The sequence below is a fragment of the Nilaparvata lugens genome, chromosome 12 (assembly GCF_014356525.2).
Source record: "Nilaparvata lugens isolate BPH chromosome 12, ASM1435652v1, whole genome shotgun sequence".
Lineage (NCBI taxonomy): Eukaryota > Metazoa > Arthropoda > Insecta > Hemiptera > Delphacidae > Nilaparvata > Nilaparvata lugens.
In genome coordinates this window covers 27,378,307-27,402,080 of record NC_052515.1, presented here as the reverse complement: position 1 = coordinate 27,402,080, position 23,774 = coordinate 27,378,307, and the positions used below count along the sequence as shown (strand labels likewise).

The window sequence follows — 23,774 nt, the reverse complement described above, 5'->3', positions numbered from 1 at the left end:
TGTGCAGCTTTTTCACTTTCACCCCAAGAGAACAGTAGTCGACAGTAATCGGCTTGAGTTAACAAAAAATATGCTTGAAATTCAGAACATGAATGAAACATAAAATGGTGAAGCTATGTGATTCTGGTGGTCTCTCATACTGTTCCATTCTTTCACTCTCACCCCATGAAAACAGTGGTCGACAGTAATCAGCTTGAATAAAAAAGAATTTAACAAGGAATCGGCTTGAAATTCAGAACATAAACGATATAACAACATGGTGAAGCTATGTCATGCTTGTAGTCTCTCATACTGTTCTGTTCTTTCACTCATATCCACCAAAACAGTAATAGTAGACAGTAGTCCACAGTAATCGGCTCGAGTTAACAGTGACATTCAGAACATAAACTATCTATATCATGGGATATCTTCTCATGCTATCTTTACTCTATGGTATAACGTAAAAATGCAGGTAACCAGACTCCAGGTGACCTTGAACTTGTGTCTCGATAGGCAACCCGCGACACACAGCTGTCAGGCGGGTTGCGTAGATGCGCCTTGGCGCGCATGTGCCGAACCAGAAGCCGGTTGGTGGGGGAAGGAAAAGCGCCGATAAAGGGCCAGTAAGGGCTGCGGCGCCCTCAGTAATGGGTCGACACGCGACTTACACGGTTGTGGGGGGCCTCGCTGTCGCGCTCTACGTGAATTCGCTGCGTGGCGAATTTGTTCACGACGATGTACCGGCGATTGTACGGAATAATGATGTTACGGGACAAACCCCGCTACACCGGCTGTTGGTCGATGACTTCTGGGGCACTCCGATGTCGGATCCCTTCAGTCACAAGTCGTACCGGCCGTTGACTACGCTTACGTTCAGGTTAGTTCATTACCGTTATCATACGACGACTTAGGCCCAAATTCACCAAAAACGTAATCTAGTTTGAGCGGTACTTTGTTCAACGTCAGATGATTTTGAGTTGATTTTGTAATATTATTTTTTGTTCACTTAGGGCCATTTGCACAGTCAAAGATTAAACGAAATTAAATCAGCTGGTGGCTTAAACTCAAAATGAAACACATCATAACAAACGAGACTTGATACGGATTTGATTCAGTTTAAAATGAAATTTAGTTTGAATTGTGACTGTGCAAACGGCACTTAGAATCAACTGACACTTAAACTAAGTTTTCGTTTTGGTGAATTCGGTCCTTAGAAGAATACTGCAGTCTCTTATGAGGTGTCCACATGTTTGCAACTTGCGATTTTCATTTGATTTGCGAACAACGACTTGACAAAATAATTTCAAAATCAAATGAAATTCATTGACTTGAAAGTAGTTCAAATACAAGCTACAAGTGTAATATTCTTAGAACTAAAAATATAATTTTTTCATCACTCAATTATTTGGCGACCCCGCAAAACTATCTATCTATCTATTGTGATGAATTTTTTAAATAGATCTCATGAGAAGAGAGAAAAATTGTGATTACCTTTTAAAATGAAAGAATTTGGTAAGGAATAGTTAGCGACCGAGCGATAAAGCTTACTTATCAATAACTGTATATTTGATAAGAGTACCGTTCTGTACTGAACATTTTCTAGGAGAATTATTCAATAAAATTATAATTATTTTGCAAATAAAGCACAAAGTATTTACGAATTGCTCACTGATTTTGAGGTTACACTTGTTTACTATCGATCAGATGTTTTTAAAACAGTTCGAACGCAGCTGACTGATTCAAAGCATTGTCAAATATCATACCGGTTCTCATGCAAGGTAAAATATCATTCCTAAAAATTATAAAACTATCAATAAAGGATCAAGAATTTCAAAATAAAAAATAAAATGTATGTATTATTGTTGAAATTATTTATTATTTAAGAAATTGTATTATGCGTCAGGTCTTATTGTAACTAAATAGGTCATAGCATGAAATTCTATTATTGATAAAATGGCAGAAATTAATTATAATAATCTCAAACCTAATAAAAATTGTACAAGAATATTAATTTATTAATAATTTAATTCAACTGAACCACATGGTAATTAAATCTCTTTGGTAGGTCTAAACCAATCACAGTGCATAGAAATAGCACCAAGACGGTGATCGTTTGAAAGCAACACATGTTAATCTATTATCAGACACCAACCCTGCCTTATCAGTTACACTAGCACGTGTACATTGTATGAAAGGAACTATGTCTATAAGATTAAGCAGTTTTAAGAATTACATAAATTAAATTATTATTGTAATCAAAGGAATTGTATTCTACTACTTGCCACTGACGTCATGTTTACGTCACAAGCGTTCTACCAATGGCAAATTTTTATGCAAATTATTACATCGAGATTCCGAGAAGCAAGGTCTAGCCTAAAAGCTTAGAGAAAACAGCAGCACTTCCCTTTTGAAATCCTTACCGTGTAGATCTCTTTTTATAGTTACCAAAGACCTATTTGTGAAAATTTCTTGTTCGATTTTTAAATGTTCTATTTGTGAGCCGATATTTTAGGCCAATCTATTTGTTATTTATAAATTTCCGTTTTCATCAATCGATAAATTTAAAAGCTTGAAGTAAACTATCCCTTAATTAATTCGGTGAAGGAGATATTTAAATTAAAATTCCCCACGTGCTGAAACCAAAGCCTGGATTGCCGCCGATCAAACGATTTTTGATCTAAAGAAGAAAACCACGACCGCCAAGGAAGTTCACGTGAGTTATAAGTCATAAGGGGCCCCAATCTACGCTTCGAAAATATTTCAGTGCAGAAAAACATAAATTTTTTCTTCGTTAAACTATTGGCCACGCCGACAAGCGCTTTTAGTTATTAAGAGCCTAAAATTTATTCAATATTTAAATTTATAAGAATTTGTAGTTGATTAACTATCCTCCGCTGCCTGAACCACGACCCGAACATTTTAAAAAAATATTTCTATAATTCATTTTTTCACTATTTTTCAAACTGTTAAATTTTATCAATTGTAAAATTCTGTTGAATCACGCATGGTATCATGCAAGCACAAGAAAATTTTTAACTATTCTATTAATGCTAAATTATTATCAACCTGTGAATCAAATTCTGAATCTGCACTGTATGATTACATATTTTATTATAATATATTTCAGTCTTGTTAATTCGCTTTCTGAGTTCGATTATTTCTTAAGCCTGTCAATTATTGTGTCTGATACGTTCTATATCATCAAGAACCGATCGAATACGATCATTGGAATAATTGAATCAAGCTGGATATTGGAACAGGTCTAAGTGGATGTAGCGAGTGGGGTCAGATCGAGATATTTATTCTTTGTCCTTACCTGCTCATATATCAGCTTTTATCTGTTACCTACCTCGACTTAGGAGCGAACACATCAATTGTACAGCAGATGCAGCCATAGATCATATAAATTCCTACAATAGAGCTTAAAACCCGACAAGACTCTGTTCTCGAAATATATTCTGAACGATATTGGTTCAAATACCGTATTTTAATCCTTCAGAACTTATTAGAGACGCAGTCCCGTAAATTATCTACATCGGGATTTTTTCTCGACCTGTATGATTTTGTATGCTCATTCTTCACAGGTAATAATTTTAAGGTATCCGTCTTCAGTGTTTAGCGATCGCTACACTGCTTATTAAAAATTTCATCATTATACAATTTGTCATTAGAGGAATCAAGGGTGAGCGAGCGTTTAGGCCTCCCGCGATTCCGACAATTGTATTGAGTCTTGTAGTGAGTCAATCAGTCTGGTGTTCACTCAGCGTCCTCACACGCCATTGCAAAATTTATAGCCACTACACCACTGACTCAGTGCAAGATTCACCCTACATGTGTGAAGCCTTCAAATACCGCTCCACATGATTTGCCGGCCCAACGTGAGGCATTTAAATACAGCATTACATCACCCTAAGTGTGTTGTCCTATCCTTGGAGGTGAGAGTGACTCCCCAGGAAGAGCACCACATGATTTGGCGCCCAACAGTGATAGGCATTGAAGAGGTGGATAATCGACTGCGAGGATTATTTAGTTGCTCAGTATACTATAGCGCTGACAACGGGAAAATTTTTTGAAAAAATTCATGGTTGTGAATTTTTTCGAATTTAATATTGACTGTTCACTGTTATATAAAATAACAAGAATTACCATACCCAATTCTTGAACGGAAAAGAAATTTATCGATTGATGAATTTTTAGAGAAAAAATCGAACTCAGAATTTTATTATCGTGTTATTCGAAAATTGGTCGTACTATAAGTCATAGGTATAAGAGATATCATAAGAAAGGTCATATTATTTGAAGAATATTAGGTCTATATTGAAACAATTTATAAATATTTACAGAAAAGAGGATTGAAGTTATTTACAGTTTTAAAAATTTTTAAAACATAAAGAGGGAAGTAAAATTAAATCACGGATATATTGCGGAATAATTTAAGCAGAGTATCACTGCTTTTATATAAAATTGTGCAAAGAACACTAGCCTATATATTGAATTGCGGCAAGAAATTATAAGAATAAAATATTTATAATAATAGTAATAATAAATTATAAGAGGCGTACCTGTATTACCGCATGAGTGTCCATTATATCCTGTATGTTCTTATCATTTTATGTTAACGATATTGCTACTTTGATTCACTTCATCACTGAACATATTATTGAAGCACACTTTTGTATTCCTTCACTTCAACGAAGTTTTTACACTATTTCAACTTGTGGTCATTCATTTGTAATCTTGCACATAACCTCACATATTCGCGGACGTTTCACTGCACTCGCATCATTGTATCATTCAATAAACCATGGAAAATCCACACCGCATCCTGGAGCCACATCAGCGATGTCAGAGACGGAGGAGTTCGCGCGGGAGAAATGCCCATGTACCACCGTTCCAGAAGTCCAGACGCCCGTAGCTCATACCACAGAGTTTCCGCCGCCGACCGAAGGCTACATAGGCCTACCCGCCCCTTCCGTGTTACAGATGAGTCTCATCCTGGAAGCGTTGAACAATATAAATAAGAACTACGACCAAATCAATGAAACAATGAATGATATGGTTAGAGAAAACAAACGAGCAAATGAAGAACTAATTAGAGAAAACAAACGAGCAAATGAAGAACTAATTAAAGATATCCGACAGATGCGGAACACAAGTGAACAGAGTTTCAAGAAATCAGAACAAAAGTTGAGGGAAGCGGAAGAAAGCAGGATATCAGGATGGCAAATCGAGGAGAAACATCAGACAATTAAAATCAATATTGGACCAGAGATTGAGCCCATGCATGCGAAAGCAGACATGCTCAAGGAGGAAGTCATCAAACAGGCAAGCGAACGTGACACATGTATGGAAAACCAACCCACCGAGAATGTCAGGACTGAAGTCGCGCCGCACCCCGCAGAACGCCGAGAGGGACCAGCCGACATCACCCGCCAGGACGAGGACGACATCCATCAGGTAGAGGGACAGCCCATACCACCGCGCGCCGACTACCAGGAGTCCAAGGACGTTGCCCGCCGAGTGGAAGAGCAGCCCGGACCGCCGATTGCCCACATCACTGTCCCTCCACCGAAGACAGCGCCTGCAACATACAAACCCAATACTCATGAAGATAACCCACAAAACAATAGAAGTAAAACAGAAACCCACAACAAATCAAAATCAAAACAAAAACCGAAAAACTATGAATCAAAACCACAAACAAGAAGAATTACAATACGTCCAAAAAGAAAACCAACTAGTAGAGTGCATTTACACCGCCGTCATGTTAGGCTGAAGTTGAATATCAAGTTTTTCACCGCCATGCAGAAAAGAAAAACAGTGGCAAAAAGAATCTATTCACACCGCAGTCATGTCCGGTTAAAATCAAACAGACTGTACACCAGCATGCAGAAAAGAAAAATACTATCAACCAGAATCAACACACATCACCGGCATGTAAGGTTTAAGAATAGCAAACTGCATGTTACCGGCCGACAAAGAGGAAATACGTTTGTAAGAATTGATCTACACCATCGGCACATTCGTTTTAAGCCAAGTTTTAACAAAACGGATAGTTGCAAATTGGAATTGGACCTTAAATGACACCGAATCAAATTTAGATGGGGGCTTGAGGAAATAATAATATTTTAATTAACTGAAAGCTACGTTGTGAATTACACCAATTATCAAACACTTCATAATCACAGCCTACCCATTGAACCACATCTTTGCAGACTAGCATCTTTCTACTGCTGCCTAGTTAATCAACATAGCCTAAACTTCGCCGCATCTCAACTAATAAGGAAACATTATCAACCTACTTCAAATGAAGAAATTATTATCAACTCTAAGTCAAGAAAATAAAACTACAAAACAACTCTAAAAATTTACCAACCTAATCAAGCCATCCGCCTCGTGTCAGAGTCATCATCGAAACAATCGCCTGGTATCATCTGCACAACTGAAAAACAGAAACAAGAATTATATTATCCACAGAAAATATTTGTAAATTGGAAATAACATGAAGTTAGTAGTGAATAGGAAGAAAGAAAATAAACAAAGTTTATTTGAAAAAATGCGTAAATATAACCTTGAAATACAGAATCAATAGAAAAATCTATTCAGAACCAAAGCCTGTTCGATAATTTTCTTCGTCCCACCAACCAATGTGTACGAAATCCTAGAGTCAATGTTAATAGAATCCAAGCAATATCGTTATTCAATTATTAATGTAACATATTATTTAATGTGAAATCATAAGCAAAAACGCAACCAAAAATATATATTTATGTTAATTTGCACGAAATGCGCATGTTCTGTGTTATATAAATGTATTGCTAAAAAAGCTAAAAGAAAATGAAATTCTTACCTTCAAATGTGAAATTTATTACTGTTGCATCAAAAGATCATGAATTGTAATTCAAATTGATAAATGTAATCTTAAGGACTTAATATTTGTAACCAACATTGATAAAAATCAAGAAAGCCATTTCAAGTGTAACCCTGTTTGTACGCAACGTACTAAGCGCAAATAAGGAATTGCTCGAGTCAAACGGTAGACGATTGTCAAGTCACCGAAGTAAAATCACACTCTCACCCAATTTATGTAAAAGCCAGAATAAAGAGTCGAAACCTGTAATAACTACGAAAAAATGATGAAAGTCTATATTTGTTGCAAATACTATTCAAATCTTAAGAAGTAATATGTGAAATCTTGTATATTTGTTATAGTTATGGGTCTGCTCATAAGCCACCCGTGAATGGAAGTTGTGGAGTTGTTTTAATGAAGGATCCAAAGAGACCTCATTAATTATTGTATTTCGATTGTATCCAATGAAAGGAACAATCAATTATTTATTTTTCGTAGCCAAAAGTGCACGATATATTGTTTTTAGTGTTAAGTGTTGAGTTTTCGTAGAAGTAAGGAGATGAAATAGTGTATTCATCACAATATCGGATTTTTCAAATAGTCATTGTTTCGACTCGTCTCCCAATTACCTATTTAAAATATCCTGGGGGCTTTTGTGTGATGAATTTTTTAAATAGATCTCATGAGAAGAGAGAAAAATTGTGATTACCTTTTAAAATGAAAGAATTTGGTAAGGAATAGTTAGCGACCGAGCGATAAAGCTTACTTATCAATAACTGTATATTTGATAAGAGTACCGTTCTGTACTGAACATTTTCTAGGAGAATTATTCAATAAAATTATAATTATTTTGCAAATAAAGCACAAAGTATTTACGAATTGCTCACTGATTTTGAGGTTACACTTGTTTACTATCGATCAGATGTTTTTAAAACAGTTCGAACGCAGCTGACTGATTCAAAGCATTGTCAAATATCATACCGGTTCTCATGCAAGGTAAAATATCATTCCTAAAAATTATAAAACTATCAATAAAGGATCAAGAATTTCAAAATAAAAAATAAAATGTATGTATTATTGTTGAAATTATTTATTATTTAAGAAATTGTATTATGCGTCAGGTCTTATTGTAACTAAATAGGTCATAGCATGAAATTCTATTATTGATAAAATGGCAGAAATTAATTATAATAATCTCAAACCTAATAAAAATTGTACAAGAATATTAATTTATTAATAATTTAATTCAACTGAACCACATGGTAATTAAATCTCTTTGGTAGGTCTAAACCAATCACAGTGCATAGAAATAGCACCAAGACGGTGATCGTTTGAAAGCAACACATGTTAATCTATTATCAGACACCAACCTGCCTTATCAGTTACACTAGCACGTGTACATTGTATGAAAGGAACTATGTCTATAAGATTAAGCAGTTTTAAGAATTACATAAATTAAATTATTATTGTAATCAAAGGAATTGTATTCTACTACTTGCCACTGACGTCATGTTTACGTCACAAGCGTTCTACCAATGGCAAATTTTTATGCAAATTATTACATCGAGATTCCGAGAAGCAAGGTCTAGCCTAAAAGCTTAGAGAAAACAGCAGCACTTCCCTTTTGAAATCCTTACCGTGTAGATCTCTTTTTATAGTTACCAAAGACCTATTTGTGAAAATTTCTTGTTCGATTTTTAAATGTTCTATTTGTGAGCCGATATTTTAGGCCAATCTATTTGTTATTTATAAATTTCCGTTTTCATCAATCGATAAATTTAAAAGCTTGAAGTAAACTATCCCTTAATTAATTCGGTGAAGGAGATATTTAAATTAAAATCCCCACGTGCTGAAACCAAAGCCTGGATTGCCGCCGATCAAACGATTTTTGATCTAAAGAAGAAAACCACGACCGCCAAGGAAGTTCACGTGAGTTATAAGTCATAAGGGGCCCCAATCTACGCTTCGAAAATATTTCAGTGCAGAAAAACATAAATTTTTTCTTCGTTAAACTATTGGCCACGCCGACAAGCGCTTTTAGTTATTAAGAGCCTAAAATTTATTCATATTTAAATTTATAAGAATTTGTAGTTGATTAACTATCCTCCGCTGCCTGAACCACGACCCGAACATTTTAAAAAAATATTTCTATAATTCATTTTTTCACTATTTTTCAAACTGTTAAATTTTATCAATTGTAAAATTCTGTTGAATCACGCATGGTATCATGCAAGCACAGGAAAATTTTTAACTATTCTATTAATGCTAAATTATTATCAACCTGTAAATCAAATTCTGAACCTGCACTGTATGATTGCATATTTTATTGTAATATATTTCAGTTTTGTTAATTCGCTTTCTGAGTTCGATTATTTCTCAAGCCTGTCAATTATTGTGTCTGATACGTTCTATATCATCAAGAACCGATCGAATACGATCATTGGAATAATTGAATCAAGCTGGATATTGGAACAGGTCTAAGTGGATGTAGCGAGTGGGGTCAGATCGAGATATTTATTCTTTGTCCTTACCTGCTCATATATCAGCTTTTATCTGTTACCTACCTCGACTTAGGAGCGAACACATCAATTGTACAGCAGATGCAGCCATAGATCATATAAATTCCTACAATAGAGCTTAAAACCCGACAAGACTCTGTTCTCGAAATATATTCTGAACGATATTTGGTTCAAATACCGTATTTTAATCCTTCAGAACTTATTAGAGACGCAGTCCCGTAAATTATCTACATCGGGATTTTTGCTCGACCTGTATGATTTTGTATGCTCATTCTTCACAGGTAATAATTTTAAGGTATCCGTCTTCAGTGTTTAGCGATCGCTACACTACTTATAAAAATTTCATCATTATACAATTTGTCATTAGAGGAATCAAGGGTGAGCGAGCGTTTAGGCCTCCCGCGATTCCGACAATTGTATTGAGTCTTGTAGTGAGTCAATCAGTCTGGTGTTCACTCAGCGTCCTCACACGCCATTGCAAAATTTATAGCCGCTACACCATTGACTCAGTACAAGATTCACCCTACATGTGTGAAGCCATCAAATACCGCTCCACATGATTTGGCGCCCAACGTGGGGCATTTAAATACAGCATTACATCACCCTATGTGTGTTGTCCTATCCTTGGAGGTGAGAGTGACTCCCCCAGGAAGAGCATTACACTATCTATCTATGAGTTTTTTTCGAAACACAGACATGAATGGATAGAGTCAATAAGTCTTCCATGTTTTTTATCGTGGAATTCACAAACGTGAAGTCAGCAGTGTGTTGTAGTTCGTAATGAATTAGAAGAGAAGAGTCTTCAGAATAATTTCCCAAAATTTGTAAATCAAACGCTTCAAAAACAGAATTCAATAATATTAAAATTCATTCAACAGTAATCAACGAAGATATGACTATCTTGAAAATCTATAGCGATAACATGAGAAAATACCTCAGGCTCTCAAGGTAATATTCACACGTTTGCAACATGCGTTTTATGATTTGATTCGCGGAAGTGTGAAAATTTAAATAAGCACTAACGATGATCTATACGATGACTTAGGAAGAATACTAGAGATTCTTATAGGAGTAAACATATATTACAGATAAAAATATAAATAAGAGTACCCTTTTAAAATGATTATGTCACGACACGTTTCGGCTACTAATGCCATTTTCAAAGACGATCATACACCATGTTTGCAACCTGCGATCTATGATTTTATTTGCGGGAGTGTGCACATTCTCATAAGCTGTATTGTTAATTTTACACTACATGTTGTTTTTCTCTTACTGACCGAGCGAAGTGAGGTCTAAGATTCAAGTCGACGGTTTGGCATTTCTCTTAATGTTTAAATGTTTTTATGTTGCGCATTTACGGCGAAACGCAGTAATAGATTTTCATGAAATTTGACAGGTATGTTCCTTTTCTAATTGCGCGTTGACGTATATACAAGGTTTTTGGAAATTTTGCATTTCATGGATAATATAAAAGGGAAAAGAGGCTCCTTCATACGCCAATATTGGAGTAAAAATCAGACTATAGAATTATTCATCATAAATCAGCTGACAAGTGATTACACAGATGTGTGGAGAAGCCAGTCTATTGTTGTATTTCCATAAGGTCTATAGTTTCAATCAGGTACTTGTGAATGAGAGTACTGCGTGAGGTCTACTGTTCACAGAACTACTACTACTTAATGATATCACGGAAGTATGCATGAATGAAGAAACTTCTGACTCTTGAATGGGGTGTTTACGCAGGCAGCGATCTTGTGAATATTCCAATATGCGTCAGAAATATTCTTTCGTGGCTGTACAATCATCACGCAAGAATGGAAAAATGCCTGGATAATCGTTGCTTTGAGAGAATTCATGTTTAAAGAGTCCGTGTTTCGAACGGACACGTTAAGCCGTCGGTTCAGGCAGACTAAAAAGCAGTCGTTGGGTCATGTCAGAGGCCCTGAAATTGATCAGTTGCGACCTGAAAACCCTGACACTAGACCTGAGCGAGCCAGGTCACTCGATATTAATATTATTATTTTGATATATTATTAATATTATTAATTTTAATATATTAATTATATATATATATTAATATGATTAGGGTAATTCAATATTATTAATTTTGAATATTATTTTTGTTCTTCTCTTCTTTGCCTGCCTATTACATGGGAAACCATAGTTGGCTAGGTATCTTCATCTCTTTTTTTCCAACACACCCAACCACAAAGCCCATGGTTTTTATATTTGTAACATTCTATTGTGTTTTAATTGTCTCTTGATTCTTTGTAATTTTGTTTAGTCTTGTTTTGCGTGTTTTTAATGAATTGAATTGAAAATTGAAATTTGAGAGAATTCATGGTGAGTAGGAAGATACATGACTTGAAACACAACTATCTACTATAATAGGCGAAGGAGTAAGACATGTGGAAACTATGCTGTGGTATCATTTCCACTGACCATATTTAATTAATCTTACTAGACCTACAATGTTGAACGTAAAACCTCTATAACCAGAGTCCATGATGCCTAAAATAGTGGGTGTCAAAATATGTATGTTTTCGAGCAATGTTTCTCTGCTTATCGCTAATCGCTTATCAACTCTGTGACATCCACTTTGGGTTTTGACGACGAAATTTGTTCACCTTGTCGGAAATATTTTGATTAGGGAAATTCAAGTTGGTATTGTGAATAATTTCAAAGAACCTTCAATATCCTTGGTAGAATGTCTAGTCTTGAGTCTTGAGAACAGTTTTGTTGAGAATATTATGTCATATTTCCCTTGCAGATAATCATTAAGAGATTATTTTCAAGATTTTAGCAATTCAGTATTGGAAAGATATAATAAAGAGAAGATAGCATAAAAAAATATCCCATGGTATAAGTCGTTCATGTTCCAAATTTCGAATTTAATCTCTCAGGCTCGGTTTCTTTAAAGCCGGTTAAATTTGAACCGTGATTAATTCCACGAGAGCCAATCAGAGAAGCAGTCTTATCAAAAAGGCCTCCTCTGATTGGTTCTCGTGAAATTGATCACGGTTAAAACTCAACCGGCTTTTGTGCATCCGGCCCTCAGACTTGATCACAATCACTATAATTCAAACAAACACAGTGATTCATAATAAGGAGCAGTCATCATATACATAAAATGTCCCTCACATATCTCGTACATGTCTTTTTTTCCTAAAACGATATTCTAACTTATTTTTCTAATTACTATTCAAATGAAGGATATGATAAGTCAGTCTTCGAATTAGCTGTTCACAGTTCAAAGTACAGGGAAAGAAGCATATTTTAAGCTTCGGAGAAGCTATTATGAATCTGAAAATATTATAAATAGCACCATAATATAATATATTAGATAACATATTTTTTAGATAATATATTCTATAATATATCACATAACACCATCAGAGATATTGAATCATTCAATAAATACACACTTTTAATCAACCGAAGAATTCTGAGTGACCCTTCAACAGTATACTTCTTTGGTCATGTGTAGATCTGAAAATACCAAAAATAGCCTACCTTATATTCAGAGATAAGCTGATTCTATTTAGTGTATTTGACTGATCACAAAGAACTCTTCAAGAAGCATTCTCTCGTTAAAATCTCATTATGATAATCCAAAAATTAGATCGATTTAATCATAAATCATAAAAAATATAGAAGTAGATTACTTTTAAAAGTGCATATAATTGATCCATAATATCTAGCTTCACTCGAAAGAATTCCAGATCCACAAAATGAAAATGAAAATGAGATCTACTCTTTCAATACAATACATTAATTTCACTTTTTGTGTGGTTGAGAAGTTGATATTGTGGTAATTATTCATATTGAATGAAAAAGACTACGAAATTGTCAAAAAACCACAGATTTATTGATACTTAACTGAACTAAACTGAAAGACCGGTTTCGGTTATTACACCATTGTCAATCTCTGATGAACTCAGCAAGTGTGAACTCAATGAAAAAGACTGAGAAATTGACAGAAGACCACAGATTTATTGATACTTAGAAATACCAGTTACGGTTATTACACCATTGTCAATCTCTGATAAACTTGCTGAGTTTATCAGAGATTGACAATGGTGTAATAACCGAAACCGGTCTTTCTAAGTATCAATAAATCTGTGGTTTTTGACAATTTCTTAGTCTTTCTCATTCAACATTAATTTCAGTTTTCTATACGTTTTTTAGTAACATGGGAGAATATGTTGACATCATTGACAGGGAATACTTCACTAGATCGATTTGTGTGGCACATGATCCTCATAGATGTTGATAAAACCACAATCGAAGTATGAATGAAATTAACAAGTTTTTTTTTCTATCTTTTGTTTGATCATTTTCTATTGCGATTAAATATACGAAGGAAGGTCCCACACAGGATTACCTTTGGGGCTTCATTTAGACTATGATGATAAACATGTGTATTGTGCATACGTGGGTGTTTGCTACACCAGTTATGTTATTTTATTTCAATTTGTTTGTACAATGTTTGTTTTTGGTCGAATAAATTTTTATTATTATTATTAAGTGCACTCATATCATCATCCCATCAATAGCTTTTCAAACAATAATCACATTATGAGTCGAGCATTTTCAATTTAAGAAATTGAGACAAACAAGATTTACAACCCAAAAAATAAGCCGTATAAGATTCGATATTAACGAAATTACTGCCTCCCCAGACAGAATAATTAATGACTAGGAACATTGTCAGTAATTCAGCAATGCTGACCCATAATGAAGCCTAATACTTGTCAATCAATGATCGATTCTCGTCAATCAATGACTGATTGTGGCGACCGAGAGAGCAGAAATGCAAATTTGAACAGTGTTGAGAGCCGAAGTTCCAATTGGAATAAAATGAGCACTCTAATTGTGTCTCATCAAAGAGGAATTTCGAAAATGCGTGGAAAGGTCATGTGATGCACAGGTCACAAGTACCGTAATTTGGCGCTAATGCTACTTCACTTCGTAACCATGCTTAGTGATTATCAAGAACACATTATCATTATCAGGGGCTTATCATGGATACATTATTATTATCAAGGCTTATCATGAACACATTATCATCATCGATATCATTATATTGAATTAAATATCAATTCTGAAGGGAAAGTGGATCACTCTTTTAAGTAGGTGTGGGACTGAGTTCATCAGACTGTATTATAAATCCAATATCAATACCGGAGGAACTTAAAATCAAAGCAGTGTGTGATTTCATGAACTTAACCTTTGGACAACATAAACATTCTTTCAAAATGTTTCGAGAGAAATAGTACTGGCTCAGCCTAGTTTTCCTCCAATGTCATAACTATTTATTTTCATTATAGTGTTTTGTACAATGAATGAATAAATAAATAAATAAATAATATCAATACTGGAGAAACTTGGTTAATTTCACTGATTGAAACTGAAATTTTATCCATATCTAGCTCCAGACTGGTCGATCATAATATATACCGTACAGACCAATAGCCAAAAACCACTTTTTTGGACTCAGGGGACCTTGAGACGTATAGAAGTTTAGAAATTAATGTACCTTAATTTGGTATACTATTATTGGTATACTTAAGATGGTATACTATTATTGGAAGATATTGACAAAGTCATACAGAAAATGTAACATAACTACATATGCTATTAACTCATTTCAAGTTTTCTATCTTTTCTCTATGGTAAAATGTACTCCCATCTTGGTTTCCTGGGTTGAGTACTTGAAAAAAAAGCAAAACTTTTGTGAAAACCTCTGAGAAATTATCATCATGATCATCTCCATACATCCTAGATAATACGTGTATGAAAAATAATGTTTTTCTCTATAGACAGTGCTAGTTATATTATGGGAATATCATTATAATCAAATATCCATAATAAGTACACGATTTTTCACCTTTGATACCAACATGCAGTTATTAGTTGAAATGTGTTCAACAACATTTTACTCAAGAATTTAGGGCTTTCACGTATGTATATTACAAATTTGTTGATCATAAATCACCGTTTATAGAATTTTTTCAACACTCCTCCATGAATTTCAAAATTAGAAATACTACAGAGTGTGTGTCTGTACAAATGAAGTTAGTACTAAGTTTGTGGATCAATAATTGTGCCAATTAAACAGACCGTTCATCCCCAACTATAGTCACTAGTAGTTTACCTAACTATTGAAACTCGACAAATAAATGAAATAGAAAAAGAAACGAAAAAGAAAAAAAAAAGAAAAAGAAATAACCTTGATGACGTTATGTGCCTATTACTCCACATTAATCGTGGAGTAATAAATGGAATAATAATTTGATGTTTAATCAAACAAGTATTTAGTGGTTAAGTGGTGAAGAGAACATTACTGTCCAAACTTCGCCACGTCAGCAAATGAAAAACTCATTCTACAGTCATTCCTTGTATGTTATTTCAATCTATGAATTCAAATATTATTCCTCTATTCTTTAAATAAAAAGACTGAGAAATTGTCAAATTGATTGAGAGATTTTATTGATAGTTAGAAAGACCGATTTCGGTTGGTACACCATTGTCATTTTCTGATAATATTCTATTCTTCTATTGATTCAAAGATACACAATTACTTATCTCTTTCCTGTATAGGGCTACTTGTAATATAAATATAAAGAAAATAAATAAAAATCTCAGTACCCTTTTTTTAAAATATTTTATCACGACATGTTTCGGTCATTTATGCCATTATCAAGTGATATCACTTATCAGTAATCACTGATATTTTTATTTATTTTCTTTATATTTATACACAATTACTTTTTGAAATAATTTGGTGGAGGATCAACAGGCACACCCCATAACTGATCCTCCCTCGAGCTTTGATTCATTAAAGTTGTCCAGAAAATAGGTTATGTTTACTCTATGAGTATAATATTGTGATGAAACAATCAATAATTTATATTTATTTATATTTTTCACAAAGAAGCACTAATTGAGAGAGAAATATTAAGGATACTTCTTGTACTTTTTGTCTCCCAAATTTAGATAACATTTTAAAAGTCCAAAATAGGGTTATGATTTCACTTTACTAAAATTTAGTCCATTTTCACTCAAAAACGACAAAAACTAAAATTTTCAAATTTTGACGGTTGAAAACAAACTAGAAAACAAAAATATCACACTCAAATCACCATTAATTGGGAAAATTTTTGAATAATTTCACAAAATTTAGAGCCAGAAAAAACAACTCACTATTCAGCACTGAGTAGGCAAGATGGCTACTTAGAATTAAAATTCATAATCAATAATTACAATAAAGTTAATTTTTTGACAATATCTCAAGTCTCATAAATTGATAATCATCAATAGTTTATTAGAAGACTTTCCTTATTAAAGCTCGACTAAAACTCCTCACACAATGAATCACATAAGACGAATCCATTGAAATTTGTCAGTCATGTTGGTGAAAGCGTAGTCTACCTCGGCTGTGAAGTTCGCGATTAATATACTTTGCCGAGTCCGTGTAAGGTGTATATCTCATGTTGTCAAGAATCCACAGAAGCAATATATACTGAGCACACCTGGAGCTCACTCACTCGAGAATGCAGTCTACCCAGAACAGCTAATAAGTCGACATTCTAAGCAACTGAAAACAACAGGTTTATTAGATGAGTTGAGCAACTGAACTGCGGTGGGCTTTGTAACTAAAACCACATGAGACCTCTTGAGTCATGTTCGTGAAAGCGTAGTCGTCGAGGCGTTTTGTTGTCTCCTTGTCTTCTTCTTCTTCTTCTTCTTCATCATCATCATCATCATCATCATCATCATCATCATCATCATCATCATCATCATCTTCTTCTTCTTCTTCTTCTTCTTCTTCTTCTTCTTCTTCTTCTTCTTCTTCTTCTTCCTCTTCTTCTTATTCTTCTTCTTCATCTTCTTCTTCTTCTTCATCTTCTTCTTCATCTTCTTCTTCTTCATCATCTTCTTCTTCTTCTTCTTCTTCTTCTTCTTCTTCTTCTTCTTCTTCTTCTTCTTCCTCTTCTTCTTCTTCTTCTTCTTTGTATCCTTTGTCTCTACTTCCTTATATCTCATCTCGCTTCTTCTCTGTTTCCTCTCTGTTCCTCTGCACTTTTCTCTCTTGTCTATAACTTCAAATAATTCTCTTCATATTTATTTATTCATCGTTTCTTTTGTCTATAAAGTCTTCCTCCTCCTTGTTTATTTATTCATCTACACATCAAGGATTAGGTTTATCAATTAACCTGTTTCCGGTATCCATCTCTTTATCGGCCTTTCTTCTTTTTCCCAGTAGGTCTATAGCTTTGAGAATCAAGTGGGAATTCTGGTAGGTGGCATTCTATTCAAATAACTGCACTGGTTTCGTCTATGTTGTATAATTCCGACTCCAATGCTTATCAATTCATACAGTTTTTTATATAATTATACATTTAATTAATCTATTTATTGTTCAAATGATACACAATTTATAATGAAAACTGGGATGTTGTCTAGAAATATTACGAATTTTCATACGAAAATTGAATACATGTCTCAACACCTATATGATGATGTCATCTTCAGTGTGAGGACTCCAATGATGATGAAACATGTATGTAATTTTCCAATTGATTCGTGATATAACTAGACAACATCCCAGTGTTTTCATTTTTGATAAATTTCACTACAACTTATCAACAACATTATCTGAAATACACAATTTTTTGGAATGATTGGGGACAGCCCAAAACTGTTTCACCCCAAAATTTTGATTCATTAGGAGTAAGCTATGTTTCTTTTAACCTAATTTTCATTGAAATTGAATTAAAAAAATCTTTATTCATAAAACATGTAAAAATACATATGAATAGTGTCACAGAATGTTTCATCTCAATATTTGCTTCTTCAGTCCCTTTTTCCTACTTTTTTCTAATCTCCTCGGATAAAATTGCAATTTCTTTTCATTGCTTATTCTCTTCTTCATTATTTGTAGGTTGAGTGGAAGAGAAAGGCTATTTCTTCTCGTCTCGGCTGTTCTATGTATTGTGATGAATCTTTCAAATAGATCTCATGAAAAGAGAGAAAAATTGTGATTACCTTTTAAAATGAAGGAATTTGCTAAAGGAATAGTTAGCGACCGAGCGATAAAGCTTACTTATCAATAACTGTATATTAGATAAGAGTACCGTTCTGTACTGAATATTTTTCTAGGAAAATTATTCAATAAAATTATAATTATTTTGCGAATAAAGCACAAATTATTTATGAATCGCTCACCGATTTTGAGGTTACACTTGTTTACTATCGATCAGATGTTTTTAAAAACAGTTCGAACGCAGCTGACTGATTCAAAGCATTGTCAAATATCATACCGGTTCTCATGCAAGGTAAAATATCATTCCTAAAATTATAAAACTATCATAAAGGATCAAGAATTTCAAAATAAAAAATAAAATATATGTATTATTGTTGAAATTATTTATTATTTAAGAAATTGTATTATGCGTCGGGTCTTATTGTAACTAAATAGGTCATAGCATGAAATTCTATTATTGATAAAATGGCAGAAATTAATTATAATAATCTCAAACCTAATAAAAATTGTACAAGATATTAATTTATTAATAATTTAATTCAACTGAACCACATGGTAATTAAATCTCTTTGGTAGGTCTAAACCAATCACAGTGCATAGAAATAGCACCAAGACGGTGATCGTTTGAAAGCAACACATGTTAAACTATTATCAGACACCAACCATGCCTTATCAGTTACACTAGCACGTGTACATTGTAGGAGAGGAACTATGTCTATAAGATTAAGTAGTTTTAAGAATTACATAAATTAAATTATTATTGTAATTAAAGGAATTGTATTCTACTACTTGCCACTGACGTCATGTTTACGTCACAAGCGTTCTACCAATGGCAAATTTTTATGCAAATTATTACATTGAGATTCCGAGAAGCAAGGTCTAGCCTAAAAGCTTAGAAAAAACAGAGCACTTCCCTTTTGAAATCCTTACCGTGTAGATCTCTTTCATAGTTACCAAAGACCTATTTGTAAAATTTCTTGTTCGATTTTTAAATGTTTGTCACGTTATTCTTTATATTAAAATAACGATTAGCCTCCTGCTTGGCATCAGTCGGTAAAGCATGAGATTTAATATAATTAGGGCGTGGTTTTCTAATAGTATTCAGTCTTAAAAAATCTTGATAGGCCTAGATATGGGCTTCTCCAATAACTCTTGTAATTCAATAATAATAAATATATATATATAAATGATACTTATACTATAGAGATGAGGAATATAAAATAAATTGCACACCATGAAAATTTTACACATATATTATACAAATAATGCAAAGATCAGTCGAGGCAAAAAATATATATAGAGCGATAAAAAATATAATATAAAAATAGAACAATATTTGAAATCAATAAAAATATCACAGGCTAACTTTATATTCTAGATTTATGGCACGAATCATTACCATGTGCCTTTATCTTGAAATCATATGCATTCTTTGGCATGTAGCTGTGACATGTACTTGCTAATACTTGTCTGCTTGGATAATTCAATCATAAATATGTGCTCTAAGATCAGCTTGATAAATTAGCCACTAATAATCCAAATATATCTATATATTAAATCTCTAGTATTTAGTAGATTTATTTGTATCGAATATATATTTTTATCTCAGGGTGTAAGATTCGGCACCTGACGGAATAGGTAGAGCCATTCATCTAGTGAATTAGAACTATGATAAATTATCGCAAATTGTATTGCAAAAATTAAATATTGTATGCATACGTTTGGTAGCCTAGATTTCGTACTTCTTTGATTAAATAGAAATTTCTAAAATATTGATCTATATATTTTTCTTTCAATAAATACCTTTAATACTAATTTTTACTTGCGCAAGTATTACTCTTAATAATTTCTTAATTTATAATAACCCTTTCGGCGAGCTAGCTTTGATCATCAGATTATTTCGAAGCACTAGGGCGCCCATCACTAAATTCAAATTTAAATCACTCACGTGTCGAAAATCTTCTTGTAAGCCGCCGATGTCGATCCAACTCCATGTGGTCCGGGAATATGGTAGCCGGAATCGTCTCCTCCAAGGGGTTATAAATTTAATAAAAATGAAAAATGACTTCTGCTTCACAATAGCATCACGAAGTCTTTTAAGAAATTTAATAATTTACTTTAACTTTAATTTTTACAAAATTATTAATAAGGTACTTCGCTCTAAAATATTTGGGGTCCTCTTATGGTGGCATCTGGCTGGCGAGTGCTGGTTCTTCCTTCTCAAGTTTTACAGATCCTCTTTCCGACTTTCAAATTAGCATAAAATTTAAATATCTCAATCCTCCGCCATTAAATTCAAATAGATCTTACAAAAAATGCCAAAATATTGCTTAGATTATATGATTAATAATTTCTTTGCATTCGAGCCATATTGATAACATAGATTACACAAATTTTTACACAAAATCTACTACATTATATAAATATATAAAATATTTTTGAATGGCCTACAGTTGCCGCCTATTAACTGCCGTTTTACTATTGGTGCATGCAAATTTTATTAGGTATTCATGCGCCTGGTAACTCTTATTTCCTGAATACATTAAATTATTTTTATTTGGTTTTTTATTTATGCTCTTTGCATGCTAGTTAATATTATATATATTAATATTAATTCCATGCTAACTAATAATTAGCCACGTGGACGGGTGTTTTTTCACATTGCACACCATCCGAATGCAATAAAGCTCTGCCAAGGGGTTTTGGTCAGATTCTACGTTCTTCGTTTGATCGATCTCTAGGTCACCGATCTGTGAATACATCTACCTAACCTCAATCTTCAAATATTTTATAAATAATCTATTTATGAGTAGTAAACTTTCTTCAAATCCTTTTTAAGTTCTTGTACCATTTAGCCAGAACAAGCTGATGCTATCTTATCTTGATTATTATCTGCTTGGCGATATTAGCCAATTACTTTATTTTTAGACCTATTACTATTTCTGTTAGGGCTTTTCATCTACCCAGATTTAAGATGTTACACACGCCCCTGGGTTTGAATTCAAAATATTTGAGAATCACAATGTTTTTAATGAAAACCCACCCTTCAATACATTGATATACACTATACTTTATTTATAAATTATACTCTCCTACTTCTATCACATTTCGCAGACATATTTGCTGCATCTCCTTTATACCTTTATCAAAAACAATAACAAATTCTCCTCCTCAACACACATAAAAATATCATAAATATAAACTTCTAAACGTACTCCTCCTGACACCATTTACAACACAGTAATTTTTGAATTCGCCGCTTGCAGGGCTGCCAACTTAACTACACACATTTCATAATTCTCATAAATGATTCCTTTTAGACAATAATTTCGATTCATAAACTTCTGGGCTTATATCTTATAGTATTTCTTAGGTCTTAATATAAATAATTTTCTATACATCAGGTACAATACTTTCTTTTGCTAATGGCTCTTTGGTTTTGGTAACTGGTATTCACTTTAAATCTTTTCAGGTAACAAACGTGGCATAATTAAAAGTAATAAATATAAAAACATATAAATAAATATATCGACATTAATAAATATAATAAATAACAATAATAAATAACTCTTTGGGTACAGTACTTCTTTTTATAAACATATGTTCAACAGATATTACATTCATTTGATTTGGGTGGCTTTGGTCAGCTGTTCGCTGTTCTACAATTCATAGTGTTACATGTTACAGCAGAATTTGCTATCGACTTTCATAACTAACCTAACTGCTCAATTTTTTCTCTTAAAAAGGTAATTAACAAATTTTAATTTTATTATCCCCGCTTGTGTCCTTTTTTATCTGATGTATATAATTTAATTACATATTTAAAAATTGTTCTTTTCCTTATTGCAGGCTTCTGACGGCTGGAAGGAATTAAAACATTGGATTGTTGCCACGAGGTCCTATACCAATATTAAATTTATTAAGGAAGGTTAGTAATTGGCTTGATAGTGTTGTTTTCCTTTGACTTCTTATCATATTTATTTCAAATTCTGTGATATGGCTTAATATTGGCTACATTTTCCCACCAAACAATGTGCGTGTTCTCACTCTCTTGTAATTGAACTGTGTTATGCTGCGATATGGCTACTATAGTGAATGGCCCTGAATAAATTAAAAAGAATTTGCGAGTTACTTTCTCTAAAGCATTTGATAACCTGTGGCTCTTTACTAAAACTTCATCTCCAATGTTATATGAAAATATTTTATAAGCTCGGTCGTGGAATCTCTTTCTGCTATCTGCCTTCTGCTCTAGCTTTAACCTTACCAGATGATGGATATTGGGGTTTGTTAACTTACTCACTTCTGATCTTGGAAAATCAATTAATTTTTCGATAAATGTATTATTCCTTTTACCGAATATGATCTCGTAAGGCGTACGACCGTGCTTTCATTTAGGCTATTATTATAGCATTCTTCTAAAAATGGTATATACCTAACCCATTGTTGGTGTTTTTCATTACAGTACGTCCGCATAAAACGAGAGATTTCTGCCATACGTCGCTCTACTGGGTTAGCGCTGGGGCTGTAAAGAGATGTCCTCGACCATTTAATATTAGCCAGGTGAAGTATTTCTTTCCACTGCTTGCTACAAAAATAGGTTGCGTTGTCTGATAGTACTCGTTTGGGCTTTCCTACTTCACTTGTCCATCTTTCCGTTATGCATCGGGCCAAAACTTCTCCGGTCAATTTGCCTATGGGAAATAGCATGGTATATTTTGAAAAAACACATGTAAGAACGAATATGTATTTTTTTCCGTATTGCGCCATGGGCAATGGACCATATATATCCGCTGATATCAATTCCAATGGTGCGCTGGGGAGAATGGGATTCATTTCACCTCTGATATGGTATCGCGGGTATTTGGCTTTCTGGCATATATCGCAAGCTTTCACTATTTTGGCCACTTTTTTATGCATGCTTTTAAAATAACAGCTTTCTTTTAGTAGGTGGAGGGTCTTCGTAGTTCCAAAATGTCCAATGCGTTCGTGAGCTTCTTTTATCAAATCTGTTTCCATATTAGCGGGGATAATTAGGCGCCAGTCGTAAGTATTTTTAGCCGGTCGGTGGAACATAAATCCTTTGTAGCGGGTATACTGTCGCAGGTAGTCGGGCGGTTCGGCAGCTCCTTCTTCCATCAGTTCACGGATCCGGGACAGTCTTGGGTCTTCATATTGGGCGATACGGATTCTTTCAGGTGTTAACATGGCGGTATGAATTCGTGGTTGGATATTGGGAGGATACGGTATGCTTTCTCCACTTTTTACGGCAAAACATCTTAGATTGGTATCTTGACAATATGTAGCGTCTATTTCTCTGGATAGAAAGTCGGCGGTCTGATTTCTCTTTCCTGGCAGATGGGTCAATTCGATGTCG

The 23,774-nt window shown here is 33.8% G+C and overlaps 1 protein-coding gene across 2 annotated transcripts in view; it reads left to right on the top strand.

Moving 5' to 3' along the window:
* The first annotated feature begins 606 nt into the window (after positions 1-606).
* The window catches only part of LOC111043705 (protein O-mannosyl-transferase TMTC1), a 287,369-nt gene continuing 264,201 nt past the window's right edge, over positions 607-23,774 (top strand). For both annotated transcript variants that reach the window (XM_039439284.1, XM_039439285.1), the window contains exon 1: positions 607-856. In XM_039439284.1, the coding sequence (XP_039295218.1) occupies positions 627-856 (230 nt within the window). In that variant the 5' untranslated portion in view covers positions 607-626. The remainder of the gene's footprint in view (positions 857-23,774) is intronic.